Here is a 23,049-nt window from a genome sequence, read left to right as displayed (position 1 = left end):
CATCGGATCTAGCCTAGGCGTGACTCTGATGATACCATATCAAATTAGGCATGAGTCTAACTCACACCTCAGAAGCTAGCTCAAAAGGGAGGAGGATTGTCCAAGCGAGCCCAGCGTTCTAATCTATCACCGATGTGGTATATTTTCTCTTCATACAGACGAGAACCTTTAAGCTAGCTTTTGGAGTGAGAGTTATAACCAATGCCTAATTTGACAAACTTCTAGTTCTTTTTATTTTATATGATACTGGACTGATATATGTTTTATTGAAGCGACGTAGACAGTAAGAATTAATATAGTCGATCCCAATTTGCTTGGGATTGAGACGCAATCATAATAATAGTAGTAGTGATTGAAATAACAGAGATAGCTTAGCCGTGTAAGGTGAAATGTGTTAAAAAAATTCCTCTATCCTTCATTAAATTTTTGGGTTCGAACCTTAGAAATAAAGTTTTCTTTAAATTAATTGGTTTAAATTAATTGGACCAGTAAATATCAAACAACAACCTAAGATTCTGAAAGGAAAGACCCAATTCAACGAATAAACAGAAGGGAAAACAACAAAAGTTAGAAGAAGAAAAAAAAACACTACAAGACAACTAAACCAGAAAAAGTACAATAAGGAAATTGGAGTTGGCTTCCAAGAAACTTGAAAAAGTAAGAAAAACGTGGCTGCCTCAGTGTATCTATCAGCTTTCGACACGTACACATCACTGCATTATTATAGCGACGGATGTGAGTTTTAGTTAAATGATCTCACAATTTTAAAATTCTGTGTGTACTGTGGAGTTTCATTTGGTCGATTGTGTTACCATAATCTAAGCATAAAACAATCATAAAATAATATAGTGTTGGTTGGTCTTATCAGAAAAATAATCTACTCAAAACTAATGTATTCGTGTAAGAAAAAAAATGCAAGTATTTAATTAGAGGTATTAAAAACTACTCACGTTAAATTATGTCCGTAAAGATATAATATTTGAGCCTAATTTAACCTCAAAAATAGCTCATGAGGGAATGATTGTCCAATTTCATGTAAGCAAACCATCAGATCATTCCCAACCTAACGTGGGATTCTAACCCACTCTAACACCCGCCCCCCTCCCCAACCCCCCTTCACTCCTAGGCCCAACTGAAGCATGGACCGAGAGCCCAAACGAGAATGGACGTTACTCTAATACCATGTAAAAATATAACATTTAAGCCTAACTTAACTCCAAAAACTAGCTCATGAGGAGAGATTTGCTCAAGTCTGTTGGACTCTAAGCCACTCTAATAATGTCAAATAAAGATACGTGCATTAGTAATATAAGAATTAATAAAGATAATGGTGCCGTTTAAGTTGATATAACTTGTAGAACATTTTTTTTAATCATTAATTACTTTATAACAAAACTTTCACTATTAATCACCATATGAACATAAAGGAAAATTTTCAGAAATATACAAGTTGGTCACTTACATTGCAAAAAAAAATGCCCAAAACTTACATTACGAAAAATAGCCCAAAATATACAAAAATATACAGACATATACAAACATATACATATACTTATACCAACATATACAAACATATATACAAAGGCAGAGAGAGAGAGAGCGAGAGAGAGTGAGAGAGAGAAAGATTTGGGTCATTTTTTGTAAGAATTAAAAAAATGGGTCAATTTTGGTAGTATTGTTGCCCCAATTAACATACATTGTAATTTTCTCAATATAATATTGACTGCAAATTTTTATATGGCTTTTAAATAATTTAAAATTTTCAATTATTACGACTTATAGTGTTTTTATATAGTTTCAAATGTGTAAATTTTATATTAAAAAATTTAAAGATTTTATAATCGAATCTACAATCAAAATTAAAAATTTAACTCTCAAAATGCGAAAAATATTACTCCATCTGTGTCAAATTATAAATATTTATGACTTATTTTAGATCACAAGTTTCAAAAGTCTTTTTCTTCCTTAAAACTTCACGCCTAAGTAGGCGTTTGGCCATGAAAACCAAATATTTTTCACTTTATTTGGTATTTTGGAGTTGTGTTGAAGTTGGAGTTGTGTTTGGTTATAGTTTTTGCAAAAAATATTTGGTTGTTTGAATGTATTAAAAATGAAAAAAAATGAAAACAAGTTTTTTGGTATTTTTCAAATTCCAAATACAACTTCAAGTTATATTTGGAATTTTCATGACTAGATGCTGATCCGAAAAAAATGAAAAAAAAATCCGAAAAAAAGTGGACAATTCTTATGGCGAAATAGGTCCCAATAACACTATATCATATTACTATTATATATAAGAGAGAACAAAAGGACTTTTGTAGTCCTCACAAAATTTTCCCAAAAAATATTAAACTTTTCAATTAATTACTTTTAGGTCCTAACCTTATTTTTTAAAGTCAAATTTATTTTTTGTTCTTATGGTCTACTTTTTAAAAGTTGTCGAACATTCTGCCTTATTTACCTGTTTTCTATCAGGTATCCGGTACCCATTGGAGCTCGCCTAATCCAGATTCGTGTAGCATAGGGCCCAATCGGGGGAACGCTCCCTACCAAGAATTTTTTCATACCCAGGCTCGACCCCGAAACCCCTGATTAAGAGAGGAACAACCTCATTCGCTGCACTTTATTTTCCCTGTTGCTTTCTTCTATTGATCTTATCTATTAACCTAAAAAATAGTCATTTCTTCGCTAGATATTCTTGCTTCTTGTTGCTCTTTATTTTTTTCATTTTCATTTGTTGCTTATTATAGATTTTTACATGTAAGCATTTCTTTTACTTAATATTTATACTTTAATGAGCTCATATGTGTTTACCAAGATTAGTACAAAAATGATTTTCAGATAGTTTTAAAAATTATTAAATGATGCCATATAATGTTAAAATAAAGACAATATTATCAGTTAAGATCGGGTTATCTTTAAAATCTCTTGTTTCGCTAACTAAAATAATCTTTTAAACACAAAATGAGTTTGAAGTAGGGCAGAATTAGAGTGTCAACTACCGATTTGATCGGATTCGGCAGCACTTTGGTCCAAATTCTGTATTTGTCTTAAAAGTTCATTAAATATGTACAAATTATTAATTTAGAACTTAATAACTTAAAAAATTAGGATTCGAAACTCATATATTTCAAATTATGACTCCGCATTAATTTGAAGTAAATAATTGCATCAAAATAAAAGTTAAGATATTAAAAGAGTGAAATGAAAGTTTTGCTATTACATATTAAAAATATACTTATTTAAAATTTAATTATTACCAATATAAATTATATTTTTTTAATTAAAATATTACTTTTTATATCTGAAGTTAAACCTAGAGTTAGCACGGCCTAATGAAACTACTAAACTGATACGGATGTATGAATTACACAAGTTGCAGTGACTAACTTCGAGAATGTTGACCAAAGTAAGGAAGCGCAGCCGCCACAAAGTGCTTTGGACACGTACACCCCAAGTTTGTACTGTACTCTGATGTTAATTGGTCTACCTACTAAGCACTTAAGCCAAAAATGAATCTTCCACTCATTTACGTGATGTAGTTTGATTCATGTACTCCCTCGGTTTCAAAAAATTATTTTAATTTGATTTGACATAGAGTTTAAAAAATAAAAGAAGATTTTTAAAATATATGATTCAAAATAAATGTTGAATATTTGTGATTGTAAATCATTTTATAAAGCTAAAACGGAGAGAGTACTAATTATGCAAAAGTTATTACCTAGAGATTAATACAAAGTAAATAGTTATACAACAACATAGGATATATGCAAATTTTTGTGGGGTAGAAATGTTGTCTCAAATGGACCTTTGGCTCAAAAGATTTTCTTTTAAAAGTAGAATTATAAGAAAAATATGACAGTCAAATAATAAAATACAAAACAAATGAAATAACATATAGTAATACACATTAAAGTATAAGAAATGGTAACTAATGAAACAGAATTATTCGATAACTGAACTAGTGAAAGATACATACCTCACAAAATTAATAAAGACGCACTCAAGTGGCCCCAGACACTAAATTATCAAAAGAAAATTTTTGATTGCCAAGTCGTCCGATATCCATACTAATGAGATGAAAAATAATAAGTAAAAATCCAAACTAATCCAAACACTACGGGCCCATTAGCCATAAAAATTATTCACTCTTTTCACTTTATGATATTTGATCATAAAATACAATTTAAAGTTATATTTAGAATTTAAAAACTAATCAAAACTTATTTTTCACTTTTTTTACTTTTAATAAAGTGAAAAAAGTGAAATAAAGTTCGATTTAAATTACTCGGACCTTAGAAATAAAGTTCGCTTTAAATTACCCGGACCAGTAAATATCAAACAAGAAGCCAAGATTCTAGAAGGATTGACCCAATTCCCAGCTGTCCGAGCATGTCAAACAAACGAGTAAACAAAAGGGCAAACAACAAGAAAAAAAAAAGGCACTACAAGACAACTAAGGAAGAATTATACAAGTTGGAGTTGGCTTCCAGAAACTTGAAAAAGTAAGAAAAACGTGGCTGCCTCAGTGTATCTATCAGCTTTCGACACGTACACATCACTGCATTATTATAGTGACGGTCGACGAGTGTGAGTTTTAGTCAAATGATCTCACAATTTAAATTCGTCTCTGCACGTGTGTACCGTGAAGGGTGGAGTTTCATTTGGTCGATTGTGTTACCATAATCAAAGCATAAAAAAAAATCATAAAATAATATAGTGTTGTTTGGTCGTTATCAGAAAAATAATCTACTCAAAACTAATGTATTCGGGTAAGAAGAAAAAATATATGCAAGTATTTGATTAGAGGTATTAAAAACAACTCACGTTAAATATAATTATGTCCGTAAAGATATGACATTTGAGCCTAAATTAACTCCAAAAGCTAGCTTATGAAGGAATGATTGTTCAAGTCCATATAAGCAAACCACCAGATCATTCCCAACCTAACATGGACTCTAACCCCCCCCCCCCCCCCCCCCCCCGCAACTCACTCCCATGTCCAATTGGAGCATGGACCGGTAGCCTAAACGAGAATGGACCTGGCTCTGATACCATGTAAAGATATAGCATCTCAGTCAAATTCAACCCAAAAGCTAGCTCATCAGGGGAGATTTGTTCAAGTCTGTTGGACTCTAACTCACTCTAACAATGTCAAATAAAGATATGTGCATTAGTAATATAAAAATTAATAAAGATAATGATGCCCTTTAAGTTGATATAACTTGTAGTGTTATGAAATGATAGTGGAGATAGTGGATGTCCATGTAGTGGAGATAGTGGATGTCCATGTAGTGGAGATAGTGGATGCCCATGTAGAGGCCACACAACTGTAGCATGTATGTTTCCCCATGTTTTGTAGGCTTATAAATATAGCCTTAGATGGAATATAAGATATAGACAACAATACAGAAAGAAAACTTAGTACTTTCTGTTTCTCTCTCCCTTCATTTTTGCTACTTTAATTTATTGTACTGCTTTTATTTTATAACATGTTATCAGCACGAGACTCTACCGTCTCAAGGAATTTTTGAAGGTTAAGGTAATATTTTATTCTCTCTATTTTATGGCTAACCTTACAAAACTCGAGTTCGTTGCCCTTGATATTTCGGGCAAGAACTACCTATCATGGGTGCTAGATGTTGAAATCCATCTTGATGCTATGGGTCTTGGAGACACCATTAAAGAAAATAATAAAGCATCCAACCAAGAAAATGCCAAGGTTATGATATTCTTGCGTCATCATCTTGATGAGGACCTGAAAATTGAATATCTTACTATTAAGAATTCACTCGTTTTATGGAAAAACTTGAAAGAAAGGTATGACCACCTGAAGATGGTCTTCCTCCCAAAAGCACGATATGAATGGATCAATCTAAGGCTACAAGATTTCAAATCAGTTATGAAGTATAACTCTGAGATGTTCAGAATTACTTCTATATTGACACTATGTGGAGAAAAGATTAGTGATTCTGATAAGCTGGAAAAGACGTTCTCCACTTTTCATGCCTCGAATGTGCTCCTGCAGCAGCAATATCGAGAGAAAGGTTTCACAAAGTATTGTGATTTGATTGCTCATCTTCTTGTGGCTGAACAAAATAATGATTTGCTGATGAAAAATCACGAGAATCGACCTACTGGCGCTGCACCACTCCCCGAAGTGAATGAGGTGTATGCCCACTACTCCAGGCGTGGAAAAGGTCGTGGTCGTAATAATAGTCGTGGTCATGGTCGTTATAATGGTCAAAGAAGAAATTATTTTCCTGGTGTTAATCACTCTTCAAAGAAAAATCACCACCAAAAAGGAAAAAAGAAGGATGATAGGCATGAAGTGCCAGAAGCACTTGGCTTAGAAAACAAATGCTATCGATGTGGTGGAAGTGGACACTGGTCACGTACCTGTCGTATGGCAAAGCACTTGGTTGAGCTTTATCAGGCATCAATTAAAAGAAAAGAGAAAAATCCTGAAGCTAATTTTATCTCTGAAAATCAAATTGACATCATACACTTGGATGTAGCAGATTTCTTTGAGCACCCTGAACGAAAGATAGATCACTTGATTGGTGATGGTTTTGTGGTTAGAGATGATTGCGTTGTTTATTTTAATTTTTACTAGTCGTAATAGTTGATGAATAAAAGACCATGTGACAGTAGTTGTTTACATGAGTACTATTTTTAATTAGTCTAGATTTAGTAAGTTTGTTATAGTCAATTATTAATAAAAAATTTAAATCTGGTTTGTCTTGATTAAATAATATTTTAATATTGGTATTAGTATCCTCTGCTTACTAATTATAAAGGCTCAATGAGTATTTTGGGAGATTTATAAACTTATGACACCAATTCAATGGAGTTTGAATTATCTATATCTTGTTACTTTTTCTATTCCTCTGGCCGACAAGATTTTTCATTTTATCTACACTTTGCATTCTTTTAATCACTACACTTTATACTTGAAGTATAATAGAATTAATATACTACTAAAGAGCAAACTGGAAAGATGGGAATTGGTTTATCAAATCTAGTGGTATAAATTGCAGTGTTATGCTATTTCATTTTTACAGTTACATATTTAATTCATGTCTCTTGGTACTTTTATTCTATAGTTTGTTAGCATAGATTGAGATGTGTATAACGTGGCTATACCTTATTAAGTTTCTAATTGGAGGGATGTGGTAACAAGTCACATGGATGATAGCTTGTCAACTTGTTTTTTGCACGAGTCATGGTAATGAATATGTCAGTACTTCATTTTACCGGATAAAATACGTGAAACTATTTTTATCTAACCTCCTTGACTTTATATGTGTATAAGTGTTAATATTTAATGGGTATTCATTTAATTTTGTGTATGTAATCTCACTTGAAGATATGGATTATTCTCAAAGCAAGTTTGGATTAAAATCCAATTATGAAGACATTTGTTTGATTGATTCTGCTACTACACACACGATATTCAAAGACAAGAAATATTTTACTCATTTACTTATGGGTAAGGCAAATGTTAATACCATATCTGGTAGTACTAGTTTGATTGAAGGCTCCGGAAGAGCCACCATAATTTTACCTAAGGGAACAAAACTCATTATAAGCAATGTCATGTTCTCTCCTAAGTCCAGAAGGAACTTATTAAGTTTTAAAGATATCCGTCAAAATGGATACCATATTAAAACAATGGATGAGATGAATCTTGAATATATTGGAATCACCAAGGATGTCTCTGACCAAAAAGTTGTTATAGAAAAGTTTCCTGCTTTGTCTTCTTGCTTATATTGGACAAAAATTGGTGTAATTGAGGCACACTCTATCGTAAACCAGGAGTTTACTGACCCCAATACGTTTGTACTTTGGCATGATCGATTGGGACACCCTGGATCTATAATGATGAGACGAATTATAGAAAATTCAAATGGGCACCCATTAAAGAACCTAAAGATTCTTTTAAACAGTGAATTTTCTTGCCCTTCTTGTTATCAAGGCAAGTTAATTATTAGGCCATCACCTACAAAGGTTGAGTTTGAATCCCCTGAATTTTTGGAACGTATACATGGGGATATTTGTGGACCAATCCCCCCCCCCCCCCTAGTGGGTCATTTAGATATTTTATGGTCCTAATAGATGCTTCTTCTAGATGGTCTCATATGTGCATACTGTCATCTCGCAACCTGGCGTTTGCGAAATTATTGACACAAATAATTCGATTACGGGCAAAATTTCCTGATAATCCGATAAAGTCTATTCGCCTTGATAATGCTGCAGAGTTTTCATCCCAAACATTTAATGATTATTGTTTATCAATTGGGATAAGAGTTGAACATCCTGTAGCTCATGTTCACACTCAAAATGGCCTTGCAGAGTCATTAATTAAACGTCTGCAGTTGATTGCAAGACCATTACTCATGAAAACGAGGTTGCCCACGGCTGTTTGGGGTCACGCTATTTTGCATGCAGCAACACTTGTTCGTCTCAGACCGACAAACTATCATAAATTTTCTCTGTTGCAATTGGTTTTGGGTCAAGAACCTAATATATCCCATCTAAGAATTTTTGGATGTGCCGTATATGTGCCTGTAGCGCCACCACATCGCACCAACATGGGTCCCCAAAGAAGATTAGGAATATATGTTGGGTTTGAATCGCCCTCCATTATTCGCTACCTTGAACCATTAACCGGAGATTTATTCACTGCTCGATTTGCAGATTGTCAATTTGATGAGACAATTTTCCCAAACTTAGGGGGAGAGAATAATGAAATAAAAAGGGAAATTTTGTGGAATAATTCATCATTGTCTCATCTTGATCCACGTACTTCTATTTGTGAGCAAGAGGTTCAAAAGATTATTCACTTGCAGAAAATAGAAAATCAAATGCCAGACGCATTTACAGATTTGAAAAGGATTACCAAATCACATATCCCTGCAGAGAATGTCCCGATTCGGATTGATGTCCCTGTAGGACCATCTACTAGTGTCATAGCAAACGAGTCCAAAGCACGCCAGAAGCGTGGTAGACCATTGGGTTCTAAGGATCGAAATCCTAGAAAAAGAAAAACAAATGGTCAAGATGACACTACGAAAGAACCTCATAAAGAAATTCGAGATTTGAGCAATAGTGATATTCTTGAAGAAATCAATGAGCCTGGGACTCAAGAAAATGAGGAAATATCAATTAATCCAATTAATGTTGGGACTAATTTGAATCGATTGGAAATAAATGTGGATTATGTCTTTGCCTATAATGTTGCAACAAGAATTATGCAAGAGCAAGATAGTGAGGATCTTGAACCCAAATCTGTTAAAGAATGCCAAGAAAGACGTGATTGGCCAAAGTGGCAAGAGGCAATTCAATCAGAGTTAAACTCACTTACCAAACGGGAAGTTTTTGGACCTGTAGTCCAAACACCTAATGGCATTAAACCTGTTGGTTATAAGTGGGTTTTTGTGCGAAAAAGAAATGAGAAAAATGAGATACAAAGATATAAGACACGCATTGTTGCACAAGGATTTTCACAAAGGCCTGGTGTTGATTATGAAGAGACATACTCCCCTGTTATGGATGCAATAACATTACGTTATCTCATTAGTTTCGTTGTCCATGAGAGACTTGAGATGCATTTGATGGATGTGGTTACAGCCTATCTATATGGATCACTTGAAAATGAAATATACATGAAAATCCCTGAAGGATTTAAGATGCCTGAAGCATGTAGTTCAAAGTCTCGGGAAATGTATTCAATCAGATTACAAAGATCAATGTATGGTTTGAAGCAATCCGGGCGCATGTGGTATAACCACCTTAGTGAATATGTGTTAAAGGAAGGCTATACAAATGATGCAATTTGCCCATGTGTTTTTATAAAGAAAGTAATATCGGAGTTTGTTGTACTTGTTGTATATGTTGACGACATAAACCTTATTGGAACTCCTGCAGAGCTCAAAAAGGCAATTGATTATTTAAGGGTCAAGTCATAGATGGACCCCTGAACTTGTCCTGATTTTCTATTTAGACCCCCCAACTGAAACGTTGACCATCTGAACCCCCAAACATAAGATAAACTGTGTCATTTGAACCTCTCGTGCTAGCTGGGCACACGCGTGAAGCTCACTGCTTTAAATAGAGCGTGAGAGACCAAATTTTTCTTTTTTTAAAAAAAATTAATCATTAAAAATTAATTTTAACAAAAACTCTATTTAAAAATCTATTTAAATAATTAAAAAAAAATGAAAAACCCAACCCATCCTCTCCGATAGCCACTTCACTGCCGCCACTGCCTCCTCCGCCACCACCGCTACTTTCTTTTTTTAAATTTTTAATCATTAAAAATTAATTTTAACAAAAACTCTATTTAAAAATCTATTTAAATAATTAAAAAAATTGAAAAACCCAACCCATCCTCTCCGATAGCCCACTTTACCGCCGCCGCTGCCTCCTCTACAGCCGCCGCCGCTTTAGTTTTTTTAATTTTTAATCATTAAAAATTAATTTTAACAAAAACTCTATTTTAAAATCTATTTAAATAATTTAAAAAATTGAAAAACCCAACCCATCCTCTCCGATAGCCCACTTCACCGCCGCCACTGCAGCCGCTGCCGCTGCTCCACTTCAAAATCTATTTAAATAATTCTCCGAGGAAAAACAACACCATTTTTTAATTATTTAAATAGATTTTGAAGCGCTGGCGGCGGCGGCAGTGGCGGCGGTGAAGTGGGCTATCGGAGAGGATGGGTTGGGTTTTTCAATTTTTTTAATTATTTAAATAGATTTTAAAATAGAGTTTTTTGTTAAATTTTTTTTTTTTGTTGACATGACTTATTTTTTTTTTAATAACAGGTAACATGACATGGCTTATTTTCATTGGTCTATTTTTCATGTCATAGCAAGTGAGCTTCACGCGTGTGCCCAGCTGGCACGAGGGGTTCAAATGACACAGTTTATCTTATGTTCGGGGGTTTAGATGGTCAACATTTCAGTTGAGGGATCTAAATGAAAAATCAGAATAAGTTTAGGGATCCATCTATGACTTTGGCCATTATTTAAAGAAAGAATTTGAGATGAAAGATCTGGGAAAAGCAAAACTTTGTCTTGGTTTGCAGATTGAACATTTGACAGATGGGATCTTTATCCATCAATCTGTTTATACCGAAAAGGTTTTAAAACGATTTTACATGGACAATGCGCATCCTTTAAGTACTCCAATGGTTGTTCGCTCACTTGAAGTTCGCTCACTTGAAGTGAGAAAAGATCTGTTCCGACCTCAAGAAGAAAATGAAGAGCTTCTTGGTCCTGAAGTATCATATCTTTGTGCAATTGGTGCACTTATGTATCTTGCTAACGCTACAAGACCAGACATAGCATTCTCTGTTAATTTGCTAGCAAGATATAGCTCTTCTCCTACACGAAGACATTGGAACGGAGTTAAGCATATATTGTGATATCTGAAGGGAACTAGCGATATGGGTCTGTTTTATACTAACAAAGGTAGTACAGATCTTGTTGGTTATGCAGATGCAGGTTATTTATCTGATCCACATAAAGCTCGATCTCAAACAGGCTATCTGTTTACATGCGGAGGTACTGCTATATCATGGCAATCCAAAAAGCAGTCCATTGTTGCTACTTCTTCGAATCATGCTGAGATAATAGCTATTCATGAAGCAAGTAGAGAATGTGTGTGGTTGAGATCAGTGATACATTTCATCAGAGAAAGATGTGGCTTGAAGTGTGATATAAAAATACCCACAGTATTATATGAAGATAATGCTGCATGCATAGCTCAATTAAAAGGAGGTTTTATAAAAGGAGATAGAACGAAACACATTTCACCAAAGTTATTTTTCACACATGATCTCCAGAAGAATGGTAATATTGATGTGCAACAAATCCGTTCTAGTGACAATCCTACAGATTTGTTCACTAAATCTTTGCCAACTTCAACTCTTGAGAAGATGATATTCAAGATTGGAATGCGAAGATTCCGACATCTGAATCTTGGTCTTCGTCAGGGGGAGTGAAATACGCGATGTACTCTTTTTTCCTTAACCAAGTTTTGTCCCATTGGGTTTTTGTTATATCCCGTATTTTATACGTTCGGATATTCCAAGGTAGTCGTGACGAAGTTAAGGGAATGACCATTTTCAAAATTTATTCTAATGTATAAGTTGCTGAGAATATTATTTACGCACATTGGTAATATGGGAGTAGTGAGAAGGGCTAAGGGTAAAAAGGAAAATTCGCAAAATGGCTTATGGAAATATTGTGGAGAGAATAGGGGCAAAATGGGAATTGTACAAAGTTCTAGAAAAATTCATGGAGAGGCCATGTTGGCCGTGCAACATATGTGTGTGCATATGACCACATTTTATTAAATGGAATTAATTAGGCAAAGCTTGCAAGAGAAGCCAACTAAGTCATCTTTCATGACTTAAGGAAATTTCTAGAAAATTGAAGAAAGGTTGAAAGGAAAAAGAAGGGGAAAAACGTCCAAGAAGGGGCATGTGCATGACCATGTCCCACTACTTATATATATATATATATATGTATAAGTCTTGAAAAACAAGACAATTCACCCTTTAAAATTCTAGAGAATTCAAGAGAAATGGAGAAAGAAAAAGAAGAAGAAGAAGAAGAAGAAGGGGCGGCCAAGAGAGGGGCTGGCCGAACCAGCCCCATGAAATCTACCATGGAAAATTTGTTTCTTTATGCTTTCATACTAATTAGAAGGCCCTCTTCGACGTGGAGTAGTTGTTGGAGTGAGAAAACCATTCGTTTTGTAAGAAAATACTCCTAGCCGTGTGGAAGAAGAGAATGGAGAAGGTAAGATTCAATCCTTTCTTGTATGCTTTATGAATGTTGGAATATGTTGTTATGTGTTGGAATAGATGAAACTCATGAAAATAAGGATGTTGTGTATGTAGTATGTTGGCCGAATATGTGTGGTGTGTATGGTTAAGAGGAAATGATTTTATCTAATGGTTTGACTGTTGTGTTGTGAATGCCATAATGGGAAATGAATGAAAAGTATGAAATCATGCATGTTGAAGTTGTAATTGTATAAGTATGGTGTGGCCGTGTGTTGTGTGTAACATGTGGGAATAATGAACCAAGTGTGTTTAGCATGATTATGTGGTGTTGTAATGTACAGGAAATAAATGAAAACCATGGAATGTGTGTGTTGTGGTATTGGCCGAGAGTGGGATGATTTGGAGGCTAAAATAATTTTAATGTGGTCTTTTGTGTTGATGAAAGTAATGTTGCTAATGTGTAGATTGTTAGTAAGGTTTATGAGCTTGGAGGAAAAGAAACATGTTATTGACATTTCCTTGGACTTGGAAGGTTTTAGGTCGCCTTATGTTTTGGGTCGATGTTGTTAGAATGGTTGTTGTCATTGTTGTTGATATTATGGCCGGGTCAAATTCCCGGATTGTTGTTGTTGATTTGGGGTCGAGCCGTATTCTCGGGGATGGTGTATTTACAGGGGAAATGCTGCCGAAATTTCGGCAGACAAAGTGTTACCTTAAAGAATCAATTTCTAAAGGCTCTAATCGAGTTTTGGTAAACATGACCAATTTGTAGATTTTGGCGGATTTGGAACGCGAATTTGGAGTAGCATAAGGAGCGGAAAAAGGTATGTAAGGCTTCACCCTTCTTTCTATGGCATGTCTTAGACGGAATATGTTGGATGTGAGCCGCGGGAATAACCCTACCCTCCGGAATCTGCGCCTAAAGTTTTCTCTTTTTCCTTCAGTAGAATTGAACTAGAAAGTGCGCGAAACGTTGGAAAGACCTCCTAAACCCTAGAACTTGTATAAATGGGACTCGACTACCCTAAAACCCTCACAAGTAACGCCATGACATGTAACATATGCAAATCGTATACGCTACCTCATTCGGGCCGAGGTGGGCCCGTTGCTCTCGGATTTTCCTTATAGTTCTGTTTGACTTACTTGAGGTTGAATCTAAAGGGGACCTTTGATCCCGATTTCATACTAAATGATAAGTACTATAACTACTCTAACGAGAACACTTCTATGATGACAATGATAACGACGATGTTAGACAAGAGAATATGCCTATGATAAGTACGACCGGAACGATGCTACGGCTAAGATTTCTAGGCTAAGGATTCAATGTGAGCATGAAAGTAATAAGCTAGTTCTTGAACCTTATTTCTACTTCCTAGCTATGACACTATTTCCTAAGGATTCCCAAGCCTATGAGTTGACGTCTATGGTGCCATGATTCCATTCTATGTTTACTTTTGATACTATTCTCCGTTGGTAGTCTCGCCTTAAAATACTTGTTCCTTCAAGGAGAGACAAGGCGACCACGATTGTTCCATAATATAATCGGAGGTCACCGACCTTACGTCACTCCGATGGCTACCTGATTCTTCTTTGGGCTCTCCTGCGTGCCTATGTGACATATGTATATAAGATATGTAAATGCATATGAGACATGTAAATGTATGTAAGATATGTATATATATTTATAAAATATGTACATGACACACATAGATGTATATGATAAAAGATCCAGAGCGCTATAGACGCTGATATATGCACATGATACACATATATGTATATGATAAAAGATCCAGAGCGCTATAGACGCTGATATATGCACATGATACACGTATATGTATATGATGAAAGAGCCAGAGCGCTATAGACGCTGATATACGTACATGATATATGCATATGTATACGGGTAAGATGGAGATAAGGGCAGAGCGTTATATACACATATCCACCTGATCAGTTGGCATTACATGACATGACATCGTCCCGGACGCGGGATGTGTATATTTATGGTTAAATGGATCGGCTGCCGACGCCTCGGCAATATGACAAGTTCTATTTATATATATATATATATATATATATATATATATATATATACGAACAAGAAAAGATTTCCAAAGGGAAGCTAAGAATACATGGTATCCGCCAAAGGGCATTTATATGTACAGGTTAACTCTCCACCTCATGACATGCGCTATGTCTCTTTTATGTTATTATCCTTGTTCTACATCTTCCGTATGTTATTATTAGTGCCTTGCATACTCAGTACATTACTCGTACTGACCCCTCTTCTTCGGGGGGCTGTGTTTCATGCCGCGCAGGTACTCTCAGATGATTAGAAGACCTTACTGAAGATGTTCCAGCGGAGATGGCGAACTCCATTTGTCCCGGAGAATTGCCAAGTCCAAGTATATGCTATGATGTTTTGTTCTATGTTAGAGACTTTGCGGACAAAGCAATGGGTATTGGGTTGTCAGTCTGTAAGCGGCTCCAGCAGCCGATATGTTATTATGTTTTATGTCACGAGCCTTATATGACGTCAGAGTTTACTTATGAAAAGAAAAAAAAATATTGGAGAGCTTACTATGTATTCCTTTCCTTACTGATTCAAGAGTTTCTATACGTAATAAGAGTCAGCGGGTTCGCTCGGCTCCAGATATGGGGTCGGGTGCCCATCACACCCTAGTAAAGCCAGGGTGTGACAGTTTTCTTGGTAAGGTTTTTAATGAGGCAGCTCTCAAAGCGTATTACTAGATATGTGTACTCTTTTTCCTTCACTAGGACTTTTTCCCGCAGGGTTTTTTCCTAATAAGGTTTTAACGAGGCACGTCATCTAATTAATGGACATCCAAGGGGGAGTGTTATGAAATGATAGTGGAGATAGTGGATGCCCATGTAGAGGCCACACAACTGTAGCATGTATGTTTCCCCATGTTTTGTAGGCTTATAAATATAGCCTTAGATGGAATATAAGATATAGATAACAATACAGAAAGAAAACTTAGTACTTTCTGTTTCTCTCTCCCTTCATTTTTGCTACTTTAATTTATTGCACTGCTTTTATTTTATAACATGTAGAACAATTTTTTTTTAATCATTAATTACTTTATAACAACTCTTTCACTATTAATCACCATATGAACATAACTAATATAATATTGACTACAAAATTTTATATGGCTTTTAAATAATTTAAATTATCAATTATTACGAATTATAGTGTTTTTATGTAATTTCATATATGTCAATTTTATATTAAAAAATTTAAAGATTTTATAATCGAATTTACAATCAAAATTGAAAAATTTAACTCTCAAAATATAAAAAATATTACTCTATCTGTCTCAATTTATAAATATCTATGACTTGTTTTAAATCATAAGTTTCAAAAATCTTTTTTTCTTCCTTAAACTTCATGCCTAATTACATTATAATCCCTCCGGATAAAAAAAAAGAATCCACTTAGCCATTTGCACATTTCTTAAAAAATTACTCACTCCAAGAAAAAATATGTAAATTGATTAAATTACCCCTAATTAAATAGGCATTAGAATTTGATCACATAACACTTAATAGGAGCAAATCTGAAAAGATAAGTTAATTATTTTTTGATTTAATAAGTGAATACTTTTTTTTGATAAAAAAAGGCTAAGTAAATATTTTTTTTGATCCGAAGGAAGTATCATATGACTGATAGGGATGCAGAGTACATAATTGGAACAGACCAAGTAGTACTATGAAATACTCCCTCCGTTTCAATTTATATGAACTCATTTGACTGCGCATGATATTTAAGAAAGAAAGAAAATTTTTGAAACTTGTGATTCAAAATAAGTCTTGAAAATTTGTGTGATTGTAAATCATTCATAAAGTGAATTTGTTTTCAAATTAGAAAAGAGATCATTCATTTTAACACAAATTAAAAAGAAAATAGGTTCAAATAAATTTAAATAGAGAAAACATGAATTACACAAGTTGCAGTGACAAACTTCGAGAATGTTGACAAAAGTAAGGAAGCTCAGCCGCCACAATGTGCTTCTATCACTTTTTGGACACGTACACCCCAAGTTGTGTGAACGTAAATGTAAAGAACTCCTAATATCCCCCACATCACGCCAAAAAATGAATTTTCCACTCATTTACGTGATGTAGTTTGATTCATGTACTAACTATGCAAAAGTTATTACCTAGAGATTAATACGGAGTAAATAGTTATACAACAACATAGGATATAAGCAAATTTTTGTGGGGTAGAGAGGTTGTCTCAAATGGACCTTTGGCTCAAAAGAATTTTTTTAAAAGTAGAATTGTAAGCAAAATATGACAATCAAATAACAAATACAAAGTAAATGAAACAACGTATAGTAATACACATTAAAGCATAAGAAATGTTAACTAACGAAACAGGATTATTCGATAACTGAACTAGTGAAAAATACATACCTCAACAAAATTAATAAAGATGCACTCAAGCGGGCCCCAGACACTAAATTATCAAAAGAAAATTCTTGATTGACAAAGTCGTCCGATATCCATACTAATGATATGAAAAATAATAAGTAAAAATCCAAACTAATCCAAACACTACGGGCCCGTTGGCCATGAAAATTATTCACTCTTTTCACTGTACGATATTTGGCCATAAAATTTTCAAATGCAACTTAAAGTTATATTTAGAATTTGAAAAATAAACAAAACTTATTTTTCACTTTTTTCACTTTCAATACATTCAAACAATCAAATATACTTTACAAAAACTATAACCAAACACAACTCCATCTTCAACTCCAACTCCAAAATACCAAATAAAGTGAAAAATATTTAATTTTCATGACCAAATGCCTACTACAATTATCAAAAGTAAAATCTCAATATAAACTTGTTCGTGAACCAAACCTAGTCCTTATGACTTTGAGACGACTCTTAAAAGCATCCACAGACCACAAGGTGTTGGCTCATTAGAAAGAAGAGACGTTTTCACCTTCTTAGAAGCCGACATTAACGCGTCCCCATTTATAAATCTTATTATAATTAACTCCTAATATAATTGACTTTTTCCTCCTCCAAAAAGAGTTGATTGATACAGTTGCCCGTAGTGAAAAATAACAATACTCCCTCCATTCATTTTTACTTACTTACTCCATTCACTTTTACTTATCCACTACGAATTTTATACACCTCTTAAAAAATAATAACTGAAGTGCATGTTTTATCATAATACTCATATTAATTGGTGTATAATTATATTGAATTTAAAAAATGATTTGAACTGAGTAATTAATGCTAAGGGTAAAACAGGCAAAACAAATTATTTTTCTCTTGATTTGCGAAAGTGGACAAGTAAAAGTAAAATTTTATTTTTGGAATAGTCGATAAGTAAAAGTGAACGGATGGAGTATTTTGTATTGAATTGACACAACTTTTAAGAAGCCATATATAGAATGATAATTATATTACTATCAGGCCTAATTATTACTAAGTCATCTAACGAATGAAATCAATTAAACATACTTTAAAAGTAGTGCAGCCAATAACAATTTCTTAAAGTTTACAACCCAGTAATCAATAATGAGGGTAAAATGGGAACACAATGTTAAATTATCTCTCTTGATTTTTCAATTTAGACAAGTAAAAATAGACAACTATTTTTAATAAACAGAACAAATAAAAATGAATAGAGGGCCTGGTAAATTATTCAAAATGCACTTAAACAGATTCAAACACTACGATTATCAAAAATAAAATCTTAGTATAACTTGTTTACGAACCAAACGAGTCCTTATAACCAGTTGCAGAGCTAAGTAGGATTGAGGGATTCATCAAAACTTCTCTGCGGAAAAGAAAATTATATTATAGATATAAAATTAAAATTATTTTTATGTAAATATTGAACGCCCTAAACTTGTTCTTGTACTTACTTTCATGTTTTTGAAACCTTTTAATGAAAATTCTGACTGTCGTGTATAACTGTGAGACGCCTCTTAGAAGCATCCACCAAGTGTTGGCTCATTAGCAAGAAAAAGACCTTTTCGACTTCTTAGAAGCCGATATTAACGCGTCCACATTTATAACTCCTAATAATAATAATAATAATTGACTCTTTCTTCCTCCAAATTTTGTCTATATATACCTCTTGTTTCTCACACTATTATTTCATCCCAAAATATCACATTTTCCTCATATATACATAGCTAAGAGCCACTGCAAGAAAACAAATATAGTTTCAATTTAGTTGCTGCGGAAGTTAATTACCTTAAATTGCACCATACATAGCTTCCGTTGCAGCTTTAATTTAATATCATTTTTGATCATATTATAAATTCTTTCGATCGCTTTGACTCTTAGCATTAAATTATAATGGCTCGTTATTTCTCCAACTCCAAGATTGTTTCTGCTTTCATTGTAGACTCTGTTTCTGCAGCTATTTCTAGGTAAAAATTCAAGCTTTTTTCCCGCTTTATTTTTTCTTGATAATTACACACCACCACCATCATTCCCTGAGAAAAAAAAAAAAGAGTTGTATGGTTCTTGTTTTTCTTCTTTTCCTCTTTCCGGGGAAGGGATTTCCGAGTCAGTATATTATGCATAAGGAAATTTACAGCCTATTATGCGCTGGGATCCAAAATTTATAGTTTATGAGTTATTACAAAGATTTCACGTTAATATAATAATAAGTAAATTATTTAATACATTTCATTATATATATATAGGTCCCGGCAAAACGTGCTGAATTTATGTGAACTCATAGGTTATATTGATTCGCTTTTAATTATAAGAAATATCTTTATTCTACTAGTGTTATGATTTGCTAGAACAGTGGTACTTTACACTATACTTAAAAAGTGTTTAACTATAGTGTAAAGTACGACTTTTTTTTTTTTTTTTCTAATTATTTTGGCACGTGAGATCTCAAGTTTGCACCGAGTCTCTTAACTCAAGAATAAATACAAAACGAATTGCTTATGTATTTACTGTATTTAAATTCTGAATCTTCTCTGGTTATGCAGGCGTGGATATGCAGCTGCATCACAAGGTGCTGTTTCTGGTAGTGTAAGAGGTACTGGGGCAGTGAGAAGCAATGTGATGATGAAGAAAAGTGTAGAGGAATCAAAAAAGACAACTTCATGGGTACCAGACCCTGTTACTGGTTATTACAGGCCAGAGAGCCATGTCAAGGAAGTCGATGCTGCTGAGCTTAGAAACACGTTGTTGAAGCACAAGAGACAACACTGAGAAAAAAACATAGGATCAAGAATTGTGTCTTGACGAGGCGAATTCAGAATTTGAATGTTCATCTTTCGCCGCTGATCTCATTGTACTTTTGGAAGTATGAGTTCAGAATATTAGTGAAAATTTTAGTAATTTTTCACATATATTTATATCTATTATCAGTGTAAAAGTAAAACTAGTTTGTTGAACCTTGTATTGCTTCCACCTTTCTTGATAGGCTGAGGCGGATTCAGAATTTTAAACGCTCAACTTTTAAATGTTCCGTCTTTTGTGCTCTTGTTGTGATTGAACTCCTTGTAATTTTGGAATTACGAGTTCCGAACATAATGTTAGTGGAAATATAGTAATTTCTCGAATATATGTTTGTGTTCCGTGAGAAAATATTGGTTCAATTGAATTCCTTAAACCTATATATTGCATCTGCCTTTTGATAGACAAAGGCAAGTTCAAGATTCAAGCATTCAACGTTATGTTTTTACCATTGAGTTTGTTGTGCTTTTGGAATTATGATTTCAGAACGTAATATCAGTAACTCACATATATTTTTTTTTTCAGTGCGAAAAATATGAGTTCAGTTATATCCTTTTAACCTATATATTGCTTCCACCTTTGTTGATAGGCTAAGGCTGGATCCGTGATTTAAATTTCAACATTTATATTTTCGCCAGTAAATTCATTGCACTTTTACAATTATGAGCTCATAATGTAATATTCGTTAAAACGTTATTGATTTTTCACATATATATTTATGCTTGTGTAAAAGATATTAGATTCAATTAAACTGGTTGGACCTATCAGCATCCGGATTTGGTGATAGGCAGTGACGTAGGCGCGTAGCTGCATAGATCAAAGGTTGGTCAGTTGATCACACCGCTCGGAAAATTATTTGTGCATATAGAAAATAATATTGCCTATATGGGTCGATAAGTACTTTTTAGAGATATATATTAATTTTTTACAATTCCATAGCGAAATTTCTAGCTTTGTCACTGAAGGGATAGGGTGGATTCAAAGATTTTGAACAACAGAAACACAATAATGCCTTGCAACCCCTCAAACACAGAGTAGTGTTAATTGTTAAGGGTATGTCAGTTTTCAGATGACATGAAATTCAACTTCTATTGTTGTTTTTGTTGATCTTATAAAGTCATTCTCTTCATTTTTTATAAGCTTAGTTCCTAGTCTTTTCTGGAACTTTGTTTGAAATTGACACAGCAAGCAAGAGTAACCCAGGAAAGTAGGTCAAGGTGGTACAAGGCAATATGTGCACGGCATTCCCATTGCTCACGCTGCATAGCTAATACACTAGCTTGTGCGTACTGATTATAATATTGAGTATATGTATTTTCTCAATTTATTTTTATTTGTCCACTTTAGCATATTAAGAGAAGATCGATTTTTATTTTTTTATTTTATTCCTAACATTAATTACTCAATTCCAAATTATTTTTCAAGTATATTGAGACCATGCTCCAATTAATATGATTATTATAAAATATATTCTTCATTTATTAATTCTTAAGGGGCGTGCAAAGTCAAAAGTGAATAAGTAAAAGTGAACGGAGAGAGTATTTTTTAATTAAGATTGTAATCGGACAATTTCATTCACCAAAATTTAGACAAATGGAAAAAAAAATTAACTACTCCCTCCATCCCATTTTATCTGACACTATTTCTTTTTTAGTCGTCAAAAAAGAATGACACATTTTTATATTTAGAAATAACTCAACTTCAAAATTTCTCTTTTACTCTTAATGAAATTATTTACAATCATACAAATATCTCAGGCTTATTTTAGACTACAAGTTCTAAAAGTCTTTCCATATTTATTAAACTTCGTGCCCAATCAGACTCCCCTATATAAATTGGGACGGAGGCAGTTGTATTTTTTAATTTTACTTGAATTTGAACCATAGTTTCGAAACAGTGACCTGTATAATTTTTTTTGAAGTGGTGCTGATATTTTAAAAAAAAAAAAGATAAGCAAATTACTTGAATGAACATCATAGTAACTTCTATCATTTACTTGAATGAACATCATATTAACTTCTATCATTTTAGCTAACACATAGGCCTTGTGTCATTGGTTTAGAGTTAATTTTATTCAACAAGTAAAAATTTCTGACTAAGCGGTGTGACATCACATCGCTTAATCCTACGTGCATCTGCCCCTATTTTCAAAATTGATATTCATTTTATTAAACATTAGGTCATATACTAAGGTCTAAACCTAATACTTGATTAGGCAAAAAACAGATGGGAAACGGTACTAACAAGGACATGTCACAACATTGAATCATTCTTGGCCATTAATCTTTGCCTAGTCATTTTGTTATGCATAAATTAGTCGAAATAGTGCATATTCCACTTACTTAAATTATGGATATAAGCATTCCTCATTTTATCATGCACCTATCATTTTCTTGAATTTGGCCAGACATGTTAAAAGCAATAGTTTACAAGGACTTTTAGATTATCACATTAAAAGGATAATTATAGATACCAACATACAAAAGACACCTGAAATTAGTGTTTCTGAAAAATAAGAGTATGTAACCCACTATAAAGATTAAACTACATTGATAGTGCAAAATTTCTTTTACATCGTCTGTGCATATATTTCTAATCCGTATTAACTAATGTCGTGTCAGAATGAATTGCCAGAAATAGCATTGAGTCATTCTTGGCTTAATCTTTGCCTAATCATATTTATGCATAAATTAGTCGAAACAGTGCATATTCAATTACTTAACCACCTATTAATTCCTTGAATTTGGCCGGACCCGTTAATAGTATTCTCACCCCATGTTGAATATTTGTTTTGGAGTCCGACTAATTCGGATTCACATTGGAAACTCTTAATGTGGAGTAAAGCGCTTTCTACCAAATGTCACACCATTTCCTGGGCTCGAAATCAAAATCATTAATTAAGAATAGAGAGGTACTTATTGCTCCACCACAACCTTTGACAACACGTCAAATACTTTTTCTTCAGAAATGGGAAACGCCATTTTTGTCC

General features: G+C 33.7%; 2 protein-coding genes across 2 annotated transcripts; both read left to right on the top strand.

The window, feature by feature from the left end:
• The first annotated feature begins 6,112 nt into the window (after window positions 1-6,112).
• Window positions 6,113-6,616, top strand: LOC132606012 (uncharacterized). The gene has a single exon (XM_060319311.1). It carries the CDS (start codon window positions 6,113-6,115, stop codon window positions 6,614-6,616), a length of 504 nt encoding a protein of 167 aa, XP_060175294.1.
• A 12,329-nt stretch (window positions 6,617-18,945) lies between these two features.
• On the top strand, window positions 18,946-20,388 carry LOC132605584 (protein SENESCENCE-ASSOCIATED GENE 21, mitochondrial-like). The gene is made up of 2 exons (XM_060318721.1): window positions 18,946-19,231; window positions 19,808-20,388. Exons 1-2 carry the CDS (start codon window positions 19,158-19,160, stop codon window positions 20,031-20,033), a joined length of 300 nt encoding a protein of 99 aa, XP_060174704.1. The 5' UTR covers window positions 18,946-19,157; the 3' UTR covers window positions 20,034-20,388.
• The last annotated feature ends 2,661 nt before the right edge of the window (window positions 20,389-23,049 follow it).

This window comes from Lycium barbarum, chromosome 8 (genome assembly GCF_019175385.1).
Source record: "Lycium barbarum isolate Lr01 chromosome 8, ASM1917538v2, whole genome shotgun sequence".
In the NCBI taxonomy this organism is placed as follows: Eukaryota; Viridiplantae; Streptophyta; class Magnoliopsida; order Solanales; family Solanaceae; genus Lycium; species Lycium barbarum.
The sequence above is the reverse complement of the archived record's forward strand: the minus strand, read 5'-3'. Positions and strand labels throughout refer to the sequence as shown.

Coding starts and splice junctions, on each gene's coding strand:
- LOC132605584 (XM_060318721.1), top strand. CDS start 19,158: ATGGCTCGTTATTTCTCCAACTCCAAGATTGTTTCTGCTTTCATTGTA. Junction 19,232..19,807: donor GTTTCTGCAGCTATTTCTAG/GTAAAAATTCAA, acceptor CTGGTTATGCAG/GCGTGGATATGCAGCTGCAT.
- LOC132606012 (XM_060319311.1), top strand. CDS start 6,113: ATGAAAAATCACGAGAATCGACCTACTGGCGCTGCACCACTCCCCGAA.